The sequence below is a fragment of the Cuculus canorus genome, chromosome 5 (genome assembly GCF_017976375.1).
Source record: "Cuculus canorus isolate bCucCan1 chromosome 5, bCucCan1.pri, whole genome shotgun sequence".
Lineage (NCBI taxonomy): Eukaryota > Metazoa > Chordata > Aves > Cuculiformes > Cuculidae > Cuculus > Cuculus canorus.
This window is the reverse complement of record NC_071405.1, coordinates 35,957,025-35,972,566: the sequence shown is the minus strand read 5'-3', so window position 1 is coordinate 35,972,566 and position 15,542 is coordinate 35,957,025. Positions and strand designations below refer to the sequence as shown.

The window sequence follows — 15,542 nt, the reverse complement described above, 5'->3', positions numbered from 1 at the left end:
GCTGGACTGTACTCTGTCAGGCACAGCCTTTAGCAGAATGCAGAGAGAGGCATAGATTCCTCTGCAGCAGCACTTGACCTGCAGTGTCTGCAGAGACAGACTGTGAGGAAAATGGCCACACCGCTGAGAGAGTCTCAGGCAGCCACACTGCAAACCATACGTGGCCCAATGCAGCACCCAGCCCAGTCTGAACCGCTCGCCAAAGCCAGGGACCAACTGATATCAACTGATGCTCTCCTGTAAGAACCAGGCCAACCAGCTAAGCTGTCGCTCTTGATACAGCTGCTTCACTTTCTATGAATCACGAAATTTGGCTGTACGAAGAGAAGAATATTACTCTTTCTACTGCACAGTGTGACTTTTCACTGCAAAGTATCTGGATCAAGATGTAATTGGACAATTTGTACTGTTCAGTTTCTGCATAGCACTCTGTATGTACCTATGTATATAAAATAATTATCATCAAGCAGGTATTATAATTGCTAACTTCAAATGAATGCATTAGTGGGTCCTTAGAAAGAAATAGCAACATACGGAGCAGATGTCAGATCAGACTCTTACTCACAGACATTGAACATGTCTAACATTTACCTTGAAGACAAATATGAACATCAGCCCTGAGCTTGCATGTGACTGACAGCTGTTCGAACAGCTGCTGTCCTTCTTTTTATTCATAAAAAGACACGCTGAAAATGTTTACTGTAGACATCTCATCTTAGGGCAGTGATTTTTTCAAGTTTAAAGGGTCATTCATTGATCCATACCATCAGGTTTTGTTTTGTTCTTCCTTATTCCCTGACCACCACTTGCTAGTAGCAGTGACTGCTAGATGTGGGGCCTTCTGCTTAACTATTTTCTTGCACAGAGACTCATTTTGCCACGCCTATGTATTTTACACACAACTTTAAATACAGGTTCGTAGAATCACAGAATAGAATTGTTTGGTTACAAAAGACCTTTGAGATCATCAAGTCCAACCATACCCATCCATTACTAAACCATATTCCTGAGCAACTGATCTACCTGTCTTTTTAATACTTCCAGGATGGTGACTCAACCACATCCTGGGAAACATCACTTGTGACTGGCCTCCAACTGGGTTTAATGCCATTTACCACAACTCTTCGTGCTCGGCTATCCAGGCAGTTTTTTTATCCAGCAGAGGGTGCACCTGTCCAAGCCAATGGCAGTCAGTTTCTCAAGCAGAATACTGTGAAAAACCATGTCAAAGGCTTTACTGAAGCCCAGGTACAGGACCTTTCTCTTGTCCATTAAGTGGGTAACCTTGTCAGAGAAGGAGATCAGGTTAATTTGGCAGGATCTGCCTTTCATAAACCGATGTCTACTGTGTCTGATCACTTGGTTGCCTTGTGTGTGCTGTGTGACAGCACTTAAGATGACTTGCTCCATGACCTTTCATGGCACCAATGCCAGACTGACAGGTCTGTAGTTCCCCGGATCCTCCCTCCAACCCTTCTTGTAAATAGGCATAACGTTTGCCAACATCCAGTGAAGTGGAACTTCCCCAGTCAGCCAGAACTGCTGGTAATTGATGGAAAGGAGTTTGGTGAGCACCTCAACCAGCTCCCTTCTAATTCTTCTTCTAATTCTTCTTCTAATTCTAAGAATACCTACTTCTAATTAGTGAAAGACCTCTTTTTTTCCTAAAGTGTATGTATTTCACAGTACTTTCTTAGAACACTGTATTTTTGGCCTAGAATAATTATGATTTCATTGTAAGTTTAATATTTAATAGGAGAAAAAGAATACGTATTCATCTACAAGCCAGCTCAGGATCTGAGTCATCACAGCTATACACTGTTCTTAAATTTCAGAAACTCCTTTATCTAAAATAGTTTTCAGGAGAGTGTTATTGTGGTGCTCCATTGGCAGCAGTGTTAGGACTGCTGAAGTATCCAGCATTTCCATGTGATTTTATTTTAAAACTAAATGGAAAGGTGTCACGGAAAGCCTGACCTGTAGTGAACAATAGAATCACATTTTATCTATTAATTTCTCCTTATAAAATGGTATATAATATTTCTCAGTGAGCATACTTCACATACACAGAAAGCCACTCCTGAGACAGCTACTGTTCCTGCTTCCAAATTCGCCTAATACTCATTCTGGCAAAGCACGTGGTTCTTCTACAATCTTTCCTGGCACTGACAATTCTTCAGTACAATGTGAATTTCATTAGGCACAGGAATCTAAACAAAATTCTTAACATTACAACAGACTTATTAAAATTAAGCTCTAGTAAACATTTTGAGATGTTTATATTCGTCAGGTCTCAATAACCGAAAGATCACACTAACTTCGCTCTAGAGATGTCTATATTATTCATTTAAAATAAACTGACAAATTTCTTCTTCTCCCTCCCCAGAAAAAAATTATGTGCAAAGCAATTTTAATTCTTTCGATAATTATTTGCTGAACATCTATGAATTGTTCCCTGTCTTGGGTTTTACAGATTGTACTAATAACTATACGGCATTTGTAATCAACCCTGTACTTTTTTACTGGAATATAAATGCCTTCAGTGATAGCAATTTTTATTCTTTGTTCCAAATTAACAAATATCTGTGTATGAACAATCACCACACTAAGAAGTTTCATTGAAGAAAAAACAGTTTTTTCAAAAAGTATATATGAATAACATTTAAAAAGAAGAACTCATAATTCATACAAGAGTTTTCACAAGTTCTTGGGAGTTCTTGTAGCTGCCGTTTCCAGTATTTTACACGCTATGCTTAGAATACAACATTAGGCTTTGAGGTCAGAGTCTCATACAGTGCAAACTGGCACAGCTCTACTCCTTGGCATGATTTCATTTCATTGCTTTCAGTGGAGATGCAATAATTCATACCAGGTGGGGCTGTAGTCCTCAGTTTCTGAGTGTCAGTTTTTCAATCTCTTGCAGGAATATGAAAGGATATGAAAGGGTGTCCCTTCTCACCTGCTTTTGTTCTCTATTAATTCTCCCAATCCAGTCTTCTGACCCTGGCCCTCAACTTGAATTCTTCAAAATTTAACTAGTCTGTATTGACTTTCACATCCTGGGATGAACTTCATGGTTTAACTCCTTATAAATTGAGAAATATATGAGCCAGAAACTATTGAACAAGGGAACACGGAACTGCCCATTATTCCCTCAACCACAAGTACTTTTCAAGGTAAAACTCTACTTAAAATATCACTTCATTGATTGATGACATTTGTTTATGATACAATAGTTATAAAGTCTCTAATAATGCAGTATTTCATTCCCAGTAAAGAATCTTCCAAATTATCACTCAGGAGTAGTTTTAGTGCAACTGATATGTTGTCAATAGTCTGCCTTCAAGATGATGGACCTGGTTAAACATCAGTCTTAAATAACACCAAACATCCAGGCTCAGATGGTTCCCAGAATTAGTAAGAGAACGCAGTCAGACCTGGGGCATGTACCCACTGCAACTACAAGCAACCACATTTTCCTTTGTTGGAAACTGCTGGAGAAACTGCTAGAAATGGGGAAATTGCTAAAAATGGACCTTTTAAGGACTAAACATATGACTGAATTGTAGCTTTGCTTCAACGAGTTCAAGAATTAAAACTGTACCTTTATCCTTTCTGCATGAACCACTTCTAGAGAACCCAGCAAAAACCACACCTCACATGAACTTTAGGGTTTGTATTGTTTTGACACTGCTATTCTCCTGTCACCCCTTCTGTCCTTTAGATTTCTCTCCTATCACTTTCTCCTTTACTGCCTGTTAACTTCAACTCCCAGTTTTCCTGTTTCCCTCTATCATTACAATGAAGAGGGCTGCTTCCTCACACCACCCAGCAGTCTCCAGTGTAGTCTCTATGGCCAAGACCAACTGTGGGCTGTTGTGCTTTGTCTCTAAGCTGTTCTCATGCAACTAATGCAATATGAGTTTTAAAATTTTAACTACTGTTGTCAACTGTTATACTATGTTTTGTTTATTATGTGAGTTATTTTACTAGTTGCAGAAGTCAGTTGTGTTCAGTTGTTCTAAGAAGCAGCAGCACTGCACAGCAGAAGAGGCTTGATATGACAGGCTAAGGAATACACTAAAAGCCCTTTCCAAATAGCTGACCATCAGCACACCAAAGGTACCAAAACCACCTTATGGCCTTGCTTCACGCACATCTAATAGCTGCTCATACCCACGGTGGCTACGAGAACTAATAGCAGATGTTCAGTTGTGGTAGTGGTGTTCTTGCTGACGAGTCTGGGGAGTTATGCCAATTTATTGCACGTTGCTATACAGATGGGAGTAGTACAGACTGTTGATTTTGGACAGATAGTGACTTAAGGCACAAATGGAAGGATATGATGCTTAGGAAGCAATGCACTCCAGCAACAGAATCGAGGGAAGATGACCAACTTTGAAAGTTATGCTCTTCAGATGCTACCGCGTAGAAAAGACAACCTCAACAGAATCTATAATTAGCTGGGTAACATTTTGTAATGAAATCATTCTCACTAAAGATCCAAAGCAACTTTTCACTTGAATTCATGAGAACACATGACAGGATGGCCACCCATTTTGTTTTTCCACTGGCTGAACATGAAAATTGCTCTACAAAGTGGATAGTGAATTGTCCAGGCTCCTGGGGACCAGGACAAAATGCAACTATGCTGGGAAGCACTCTTTAAAGAAGAAGGAGGGTACAAAACATACATAATCATGGATTCTAGTTTTTCAAGACCCCTGTGTCTTTCAGGCAAGCCAAATACCCTGCTCTGAGAAATTCTCTCTCATTGATAGTATCAGAGGACTAAAGAGACTGATTATGTTCTGATTTTCCATTCCATCCTACTATTTAACCACACGTAATGTGCACCATTTTCTCTATTTGTAGAACAGTTTACAAAATAAACACAGTTCTAAAGCCCTCTAAGATACTTACAGGAGTTATCTATGAATATGCTAATGTTAGTTACAGTAGACATATGGAGTGGATTGCTGAAAGGTTGGGGAATGTGAATCACAGAAGTCTTGCATCACTGATTCTGATGTCTATTTAAAATGAAACTGAAGCACCTCATCGAAAATTAATTCTGATCATTTCATTGCAACATTTGAGGATAATTCCTTGCCATTTTCTGCTGCTTTTAATTATGAAGCTACACATGATATTCCCAATATAGCCCTCAAAAAACGGAGCATGTCAGGTACACAGTCCCCTTTCTGTTGACCTTAATGATTTCTTTCTCGAATAAAATGTGCTAAAAGGAAACAGTAGCCATACATACAATTCTGAAGTTATTACTTCATGTCAAACCCCTCACAATGGAAAGAAGGTAGTGGGGAAAAAAAAAAAAAAAAAAAAGGAAGTTACCTGATTCAGAAGAGAGATTAAAGCAGTAACTAACAACAGCAACTTAACTTGCATTAATGGTTCCTGGGAATGGTTCCTGGCAGCCAGATGCATTAACACACATCTAGACACAATTGTGCAAAGCCCTCCATGGTGGCAGCTCTAAAAACATAAATCATACAGCTGCTACGGTAAAGCTTTGCACCTGAATGAAGAACAGTGTTACCAAACCCCTCAGCCATACAAACAGTACTGAATCAGGGGACTAATCTGTTTTGATGAAGACTGCCAGATGGGAAAAATAACCCCCTTTATAAAGCATTTCACCACTATTGAATAAAATTAGGATCTCACCAATATCTTTCGTGGTTACTGGCAAGTTCATTAAGATTAAAAAGGAATATCTATTTAAATAGTTTCCAATATGCTAGAGGAAACGTAAATGGCTGCAGCCATGCTTAAGCAACAAATGCAATAGATGCAATGGAAATCTCATAGAAATATGTTGAATAATGTTTATTAGTGCTTTTCCTGTTAATACCATAATCCTTAACACAAAGAAAGTCTATTCCTCTTTAATATTAGAGTTCTCAAGTTCTCACTCATTACCAGGATCTTGCTCATACGGAAGCCTTTTTGAAGGTTGTTTACAACATCATTAGTTACATAGTAGTGGCAAGGAGACACAACATTGTAATTATGAAAGAAGCAGAATTTTGTCAAGAAAAGTTTCCCTTGCCTCTTTTCCCTCTGTCATTTATTTGCTGCTATCTCATTTATACAGAACTTCAGTTGACATTCAGAGGTAGTTCTTGATCTGGTGAATACTGGACTGTGCTAATTGAAGTGACTTTTGTTGTTGTTGTTTGTCTCTTAACTATAATTAAAATTTCTAATTGGAATTTACAGCTGAGCCTGTAGTATGTTGTTATCACAGATGATGTGCTAGAAGGGAGTTATAATGCCCTCCCAGAAGACGAAGAATAATGGCTCTGGCTTGCAGGTGAATTACACAGTTCCTTAGTGACACCGAGGACTAGCTTAAAAACCTCCTGGAGGCAAACAGTGGTTACCACATAATTATGTGACAAATAAGCCACAGCTCATGCAGCGAGCAAGACTGATGGATGGAATTTTCAGATATTTTTGTCTTCATCTTTCATAATTTACTCAAGCATGTTGCCACTAGTAATCAGTATTAAAGGTCCTCAGTGAAGGAAGCCAGTACAGAACACAGTTGCAGTATGTGTAACTTGGCAACGAAGTACAGAATCATATCTGTCCACCAAACTCATGTTTCTAGCTCACTATGAGATTCAGGTACAGAGGATAAGACTACCTTACTGCTCTGTGTTTATTGCTGAGATATTAGGAGACCTCATTTGCTGTATAATCAAATCAGACAGCTGACAATCCCATGGGCAAACCCACGTTCCATAACTTAGTTGGAGCATAATAGGACCCTTTGAGAAAGCAAATATAAAAGAGAGGGCTGGGGTACTCAACAAATTTTTTGCCTCAGTCTTCACTGGCAATCTTTTTTCCCACACCTCTCAAGAGGATGGACAGAAAGACAGGGACTGGGGGAGTGAAGTCCCTACCGCTGTAAGAGAAGATCAGATTCGTGATCACCTGAGGAACAGGAACATACATATGTGCATGGGACCTGAAGAGATGCATCCCAGAGTCCTGAGGAAATCGGCTGATGCAGTTGTCAAGTCTCTTTCTATGATATATGAAAAGCCATTTAGTCAGGTGAAGTCCTAGGTGACTGGCAAAAGGGAAACATTGCACCCATTTTTAAAGATGGGATAAAGAAAGACTCTGAGAACTACTGACCTGTCAACCTCACCTCTGTGCCTGGTCAGATTGTGGAGCAGATCCTCCTAGAAGCTATGTTAATGCACTTGCAGGACAGAGAGTTGGTTTGAGACAGCCAGCATGGCTTCACCAAGGATAAGTCTTGCCCGATCAACCTAGTGGCCTTCTACAATGGAGTCACCACACAAATGGACAAGGGAACAGTTATGGATGTCTTCTGGACTTCTGTAAGGCCTTTGACACAGCTTCCCACAATACACTTCTCTCAAAGCTGGAGAGAGATATATTTGATGGACAGACTGCTGCATGTGTGGTGGTCACATGCAGAGGGTATTAGCCAACAATATCTTGATGGAGATCAGTGATGAGTGGTGTCCCTCGGGCATGTGTACTGGGACAAGTACTGTTTAATATCTTCATCAATGAAGTGGACTGTGGGAACAAGTGCATCCTAAGCAAGTTTACACCAAGATGACACCAAGCTGAGAGGTGTGATTGACATGCCTGAGAGATGGATTGTCATCCAGAGAGACCTGGACAAGCTTGAGAAGTGGGCCCACAGCCCAGAAGGCCAACTGTATCCTGGGCTGCATTAAAAGAAGCATGGGTTGAGGGAGATGATTCTCCCAACCTACTCTGCTCTCATGAGACCCTACCTTGAGTACTGTGTTCAGTTCTGGAGTTCTCAGCACAGGAAGGACATAGATGTGCTGGAGCATGTCCAGATGAGGGCCACAAAACTGATCACAGGGATGGAACACCTCTCCTATGAGAACAGGCTGAGAGAGTTGGGGTTATTCAGGCTGTGGGAGAGATGGCTCCAGGAAGACCTTGTTGCAACCTTTCAATACTTAAAGGGAGAGTACATAAGAATGATGGGGGCAAGCATTTTAGGAGGGCCTATTGTGATAAGACAAAGGGTAATGGGTTTAAATTAAAAGACAGTGGATTCAGACTAGATATAAAGAACAAATCTTTTACAATAGGGCTGGCAAAAAAATGGAAAAGGTTGCCCAGAGAAGTGGTTGATGCCCCATTCCCAGAAACTTTCAAGGTCACTTTGGATGGTCACTTTTGGACTCTGATCAATCTTACCTAGTTGAATATGTCCCTGCTTATGGCGGGGGGGGGGGGGGGGGGGGGGGGGCGTAGATTAGAAGACCTTTAAGGGTTCCTTCCAATCCAAACTATTCTATTAGTCTAAGACAGAAGCAGCAAAAAAAAAAAAAAGAGCTTTAGAAGGGTTTTCACAAGAATAGGGTTTGGAATTTTACACAGCTATATAGTGTGAAGAAGGTGACTGTATGTTTCAGATTTGTGAAAATGAGACAAATATCAAAAGTTAAAGATGTTGCTTCAGATAATGTATAAATAAACAGTAAGTATACATATGTATGTGTGTAAAACATTTTAAAATGCATTGTTTCATTCATATGACAGGTACAACTAAAGATCAGAAATGAAAGCTTTTATTAACAAATCTGGGTCAGTGCTGACTCTTGTATTCCTTAAATTCTTTCAAAACGAATAAACAAACTTCATTGTCAAAACACTAATGTACCAGTGATTCTCAATATATGGTAGAAAAAATGTTCTAGTTTTCTATAAAAGAGCTACTAAACAGCTTACAGGAGGTATTGTAGTAGGAAAACAGCGACAGGTACAAGATGATTCTTCCTACACAGTCTACTAAGAGCAGTGGCAATATAAGAGATCATTAGACAAACTAACCTGTGGTGTCATTCCATGGCAGATATACATGATTGGGATATTCTCCGTGTCTGGCCCTTGATCAAGGCACAAATCACTTTTCAGGGAATTCTGCAGCTACAATAAACAGAAAGAAAAAGAAATCAAGCAAGTCTTACATGAGAAAAGGATGGTGTGATTACTTTTTTTTTTTATTTGGAAAAAAATAATGTGTAGTTGAGCAAGGAAATTTTCAAACTTAAAAACACTTGCTGCAGTGAAGATACTGAAGAGAAAGCATCTGGGCTAAATTCTTCCTTGTAGACAGTCTAACATTACTGATTTCAATAATGCTATACAAAGATTCAGGGAGGGTAGATTTAAAAAAGCCTTCAGAGATCTAAATAGTAATTATTTAAAAAAAAAAATATTTAGTCTAATGGGTCTCTTGTATACGCTATATTCAAAAGACAATTTTTTTTTCCCGGTGCAGCTAGCTGAGCAGTATGAATGGAGTTTCAAACATAGGAGATAGACCTGTAATTAGACAGCTTTTCAGAATCACTGGGGAGAATCTTCTGATTTCTGGAAATAATTCAAATAAATCCTTTCTGCTGACATTTAGAGACTTCTGGCCAATTGGTATGCACTACCTCTTCTTCTCATTATTCCAGGCTAACCCCAACACAGCAATCCAGGTATGAATAGACTGCAAAGCACTGGCTGTGATCATCACAAGGACCAATATATTACCTGTGCAATGCTGAGACAAAATTTTCTGACAGTGAAGTGTTAAATTAATGAGCGCAGAGAGATGGAAGATCTTTTTAGAGCTTGAGGCCAAGGATATGGAGTGTATACCCATGGGCATGTATAAAGGTGTTCAGTGGTACAAGATCAGTTCAGAGAACAAGATAATTGTTTGATGGAGGGAATGAAGGGCTAATGTGGTTTGCAACCATCTGTGATTAACTGAGCAGTCCTGTCAGCTGTGTACAGGGGCCTCCTTTGAGGAAAACAAATTGATGTGCTTCGAAAGGCAGTCTGAAAGTGCGCTAATATTTAAGAAGTCTGGACAAGCCAGAGACAGAAGACAGGTGGTGAATAAAATCAAAGCCATGCACTCTTTCTACAAGATTTCCAAATCTAACTCTAAATTGAATAATAGACAGGAAAAATCTCAACATTAAAGAGAAAATATGAATTATATATCAATATTGGCCTTATTTTTAGCTGTAAGCCTCAGGATTTAAATAAGATTTCCAGATTTCCTCTGTAAAAGCTTTATATTTCTTAGCCATAAATGTAACCACAACCACGACTCTATATGCCTACATCCTAACTCTCACCCTACTCAGATAGCTTTTGTAATCACTCAAATATTATTTTTTAAAATTAATGATAATTCTGTAGTAGCAATGTCTCTATTTTCTACAAAACCTTAGGACAGCAGATGAATGGAAGCACTTAGAGAACCAGCAAGCAGCTGACTTGCTTTGAAATATCACACCTTTCTCCACTGGAAGACAAGCAAGCGAACAGGAAGGCAGACATGAAGGAAGATTAGAGATCTGAGCAATTCTTTTACTGAAAAGAGTGGGACACTTTATCTTTTTGTTTCATACAACAGTATTTCATCAAACAGTAAGCTGTGTATTTCATAAAACACTCCCCCTCTACCTGTATAGATATGTTGCCATTACTGTCCAGTACTTCCTTTGAAATAGCACAAAGGATGAAATAAGGCTTATTCCTTACCTCTTCCTTAGCTGATGAGGCCACTCTCACACTGGAGACAAAAGACTGCATCAGTACCTAAATACACATATTCTGCTGACCAGTGAGATCAGAATTTCTGTAACAAACTTTACTGATTCTTTTTGGTTTGTATATTGCCAGCAAGAAGTCTTCAAAGTCTGATGAGAAAGTCTCAGCAAAATATAAAATCATACGGTTCCTGTACGCTGATTTTCATTTTGATTTATATAACATGGACTTAATCCCAAGTCTATGCCTACAAGTACCTTGCCTACTCTTTTTTTTTACCCAGTATCGCTTCTACCTGCAATCAAAGATTTTTTTAGGCAGAGGCACCTAGAAGCAGAACAATGCACCTACTAGCTGCTACGCCTCCTTCTCCTCAGGAAACTCTGCACGTGATTAGATAGATCACTGAGGACAATTCCACACAGACTATGGAAGAGGCTTCTTGCACACAGGTGTAATGTCGGCATTGTTCTGAACTATTTTGGAAAGTAACCATTGTCTCATGCATTTAACAATGACCTAAAACTTTGTTGGAAATGTTGTTCCTCTCTTTTTTTACTACATGGTAATTTTAATTGATCATCAAAGAGGTCATGGAACTTTGTGGGGCAAACAATCACTCCGTTTGCCAAAACAGAGCAGTTGCTCTATGGTACTCTCAAGGGCCTTCTCAAAAGCCATGCTGGCAGACTTCTATTTAGGGAGGAACACCACAAACCAGATCTTTCACTTGTATGATCTGCTTCTATTCATTACATTTCCTAATTGAGACTTGCACATAAAAAGGCAAATTTAACTCACAGGAATCAATTTTTGTGAATATGGCACTGGATAGAGAATGTGAAAAGGATGCCCTAGCTCTACTAGCTTATTATGGTTCCATATTAACTTACTGTGTTCATCTTCCACGTCACGCACACCTGCCTTCTCTGCTTAGTTTGCTGTTTTTCTAGGGGCAAGACTTGTCTCTGCTATAATTAGTGCAGTACAACTCAAGTGTGATTTCAACATAGACAAGGGTACTACTGTCACAGGAGTAACAATGACGATGATCCCAAAATACAGGCATTTGAGGTTCTAAATTAAGATCTGGCTACAATATTAAGAAGCTTGCAGTTAAAATACTGAGCTTATTTTGTTAACTCAGTTGCTGCCACAACCTTCCAACCGACAGTTCCAGCGTTTCTAAAAAATCATGCCTTGAGTATCACTGAGTGGAATGTAAGCCATAAAACAAACAAACAAAAAATCAGGGACGAAGAACGCATTCAGAGTACCTCAGCGTAAACTACAGCAGAGCAGGTTTCTCTTGTCGGCTAACCAATCTACCAATTTATTTAACTAGTGACTTCATGTTTATCTGTTTCTTCTACTTAGAGTCAGGAATTGTCTTCATGGATTACTTCCCCTACCACACCTTTCTCCCCCACCTCTTTAGAATGGCAAATGTAAACAAGATCCTTACCACCCCATAGGCGACAGTATCTGAATACATTCTCATTTCTGGGTATATGCTGACAAGATACCACCTAAAAGTCTTGCACTGAAGCTTCTTTCTCAAGGCCTTCCTCTCAGAAATATCACCAATATCAATTCCGGAGTCCTGCACATAGAACAAAGGACACAAAAAGCAGAAAAGGCATCAGTGATACACTTCTATGTAAAGTAATCATCCAGAGTCCCCCTCTCATTGCAAAGATGATTATGACCTATAACAGTTATCAGCTCCGAGTTGTGTAGTGAAGCTGTTACCCACACACACTCCAGAAGTGCCCCAATTAAATATGATACAGCTCACCAGCGTGGGATCTCTTTCCAAGTACGCTTTAGCCAATAGAACCACTCCTGTTAACCCGGGGTGGTGGTGGTGGTGTTAGATCTAGCTTCCAGTGGATACCACTGCTGTTCACTGATTTCCTGGCACTTTCCAAACTCAAAAGTAATTGGGAGGAAGTAGTAAGCTGCCCTAGAAACATTATTGCCAGCATCCCACTGTGGCCAAATCATCAGTATATGATACTTTCTGGCCATTTCTGAAGTCTGAGTTTACCACTTCATTGCAAAAAGCAAAACCTTTGCTCACCTTTCTGAACTACCATTTATTAAATTTCTCTTGCAATGTAAAAAGAGAAGTTGCTATTTTTATTAAAAGCAATTGCAGAATATTCTCTCCCCTAATTTTTATTCTCCTTTACATTTCTGGCTAACCTAATTTCTACTTATCATAAGAGTAGATCATAAAGTGTGAGTTTCATAAAGTCCCTGCATATAAAAATCAATAATTTCTCACATTAAAATCACGCAGCAGAAATTTTTAGAGAGAATATAAGTGCAAATCCATGGCTGCTATTTGACAGTACGTAAAGCAAGATATTTTGCTCCACACTCTGCTCTACCACTTCTGCCTCGGAACAAAATGCAGGATAAATACATTTTCACAGGAAAATCCTATAACCTATCTACCTAAACAACAGCCTTGGCTGCACCATAAATGACTCAAAGATTTTGTCAGTCAACAGATATGATTTAAAAATAACATTGGAAGCACTGTATTTTTTCAGTTACACATCAAAAAGGTATCTTTCTAAGTATCTAGGTTTCTGAGCTGCATCTCAATGCACCGAATTAATGTTAATCTGGAACAAGTATTTTTTATTATGGAAGCATTTTCTAACTAAAGTAAAATTGACTTCCACATTAGCAAAGCCTACTAAAAACTAGGAGACTAAGTTCTGGCATAAACAAGCATAACTCAAGGTAATCATTAAAAATGTTGACTCTCCTTTAAGCCCTACACCATTCATAAAACTTTATGTGGAACTTCTCCTTAAGCAATCATTTTTTCCTTACTTTTCTAGCAAGTGACTATATAGAGGAACATTCTGTAGGTTGCTGTAAGATAAGCAACTGATCCAAATCCTGCTCATGTACCAATTTGGCTGCACTTGCACTACCACTTAGGTGAAGGAAAAGGAGGATCCAACACACAGACATGTAACTTCCAGCATTAACAAGGCTTCCTGGGATCAGGTACTAAATTGGTCCAGTGCGTCCTGACCCCTTTCTATGCAACCCTGCAGGCAGCAATACTTGTTTCCTCACAGTTTATTGTGTAAGGTAAGAAAGAGCATCCGGGGCCACAGTAATCACAACCTTCCATGCAGCTGGAGAAGGAAAAAGGCTCACACATAGCACACTGGCTTTTCCACCAGCAACAAACTCAGTGTGTTCCCCAATGCTAGGAATTTGATGGGAGGAAGCAAAGAAAACAAAACAAAACAAAAAACACAGGGGAGGACGCGTGGAAAGCACTGCCCTTGCTTCTGGGACTTGAAAAATCTTTCATTCGGGTTTTAAGTAATTTTCCAAATGTACTTATCTAAGCAGTTATGATGCAGAAACCACCATGGTATCCGAGATCCCCACTTGAAGCACTAAATACTTCAGAGCCACCCACAGAGATTCCAAAAGGGCAGTCAGAGCACACTGCCAAATGAGTCTAACTCCTTTTTATTATTATGAGTTCTCAAAGCCTTTGGAAACATGTGACTATGGGGCTTCTGACAAAACTGGGAAATCTTCCAGGATAAAACGGGTCCTGTGGTTAACATTCTGGAATAACATATTTCATGAAAGTCCCAACTCTTATAACTGAATACATTTCTATTACCTACACAGTCCATTACCAGTGCACTATTTAATCAGCTTCCAGACAGAGAATTACTCCTGTTGTTATTCACTTGTGTAAAAAGGTGTTCAGCCAGTATAGGTCTGTCCTATCTGCATGGCTCTCACAATGATGTCTCGACATCTTGTTGCCTAAGTTGAAGGTAGGTTTGATTTGAAAATTGTCCCTCTTTGGTGTTTCACCTTTAATTTATTCTTGAGGTTAGCAAAGATGAAAGAGAAATATTGCTGTCCAGTCTGATATCTAAATCTGACCTCATTCATCCCAATCCTTTCTTATCCACTATCTCTTTGTCCCCTGCCTACTAGATGTCTGTATTGCAAGTGTCCCACAAGCTTTAAGTTATTTTTTAGGTTGCTTCTTTACACTGAATACTCCCTCTTTTTACAGATGTTTCTGTACCAACCAGAAACTGCATTGCTCCTTACCTTTTGATGTATAAAAAAGGGCTCCTGCTAATGATGTAGGTTTTCTTTATACTGACTGACTCAATTACAGTGCTTGTGAGTGTTATTTTGTACTGTATTTTCCTCTTCCCCAGAGGAAAGCCAGAAGCTTTCCTTGAATGTGTTCTTGTTTCTTACCGCTCTACAATCAGTTCAGTACTTGGGAAGTTTTGCATGGGAAAGGATAAGGAAGTCCCAGATCTTTGGAGCTCTTCCCCTGATTCTTGACACCTGGCCTTGCACAATGAGCACAAAAATGCTCAGAAGAGCTTCAAATTATACAATTGATTTGGGATACTTGAGCACCTGTCAGCCTGTCAGAACAAAACAGAGCCCCAACACTCTTCTAACTCCTTACCTATTTTCCACATGGCAAAAGGTGCTAGTTGGGCAAACAACACTCAAGTGTACCCAGCTGTATGTCACAGACCCCATCTGAAAAAAAAATATTCTAATGGACAAAAAGATGCCATACTGTCTATGAATATCCTGTAGTAATTATTAATGAGTAGACATAGGCTTTGTAAGCCTATTAGAATTGTGAAAACTAAGCTGTTTTCCCGTATATTTTAAATACATACGCATACGTGTGTTAATTTCGTTTTCAGCAACAGTGAGAAATAAAAATAAAGGACGGATCTTTGTTCTATCTTCCATCCATACTCATAGTAATAGATTTCTCCTTACAACAGAGGCATCTCATTACAGTGCAGAAGAAGATACCACTATTAAAAGCTGATTTAGCGCTTGCCATTTCCAGCTTTTAAGTCTGCACTATGACTTGGCAGCAGTAGCCT

The 15,542-nt window shown here is 39.3% G+C and overlaps 1 protein-coding gene across 3 annotated transcripts in view; it reads right to left on the bottom strand.

The window, feature by feature from the left end:
* Positions 1 to 15,542, bottom strand: part of GALNT18 (polypeptide N-acetylgalactosaminyltransferase 18) — a 244,808-nt gene that overhangs the window by 40,902 nt on the left and 188,364 nt on the right. For all 3 annotated transcript variants that reach the window (XM_054067429.1, XM_054067431.1, XM_054067430.1), the window contains exons 9-10: positions 12,077 to 12,214; positions 8,887 to 8,982 (exon numbers count right to left, since the gene is read on the bottom strand). In XM_054067429.1, coding sequence (XP_053923404.1) covers positions 8,887 to 8,982; positions 12,077 to 12,214 — 234 coding nt within the window. The remainder of the gene's footprint in view (positions 1 to 8,886; positions 8,983 to 12,076; positions 12,215 to 15,542) is intronic.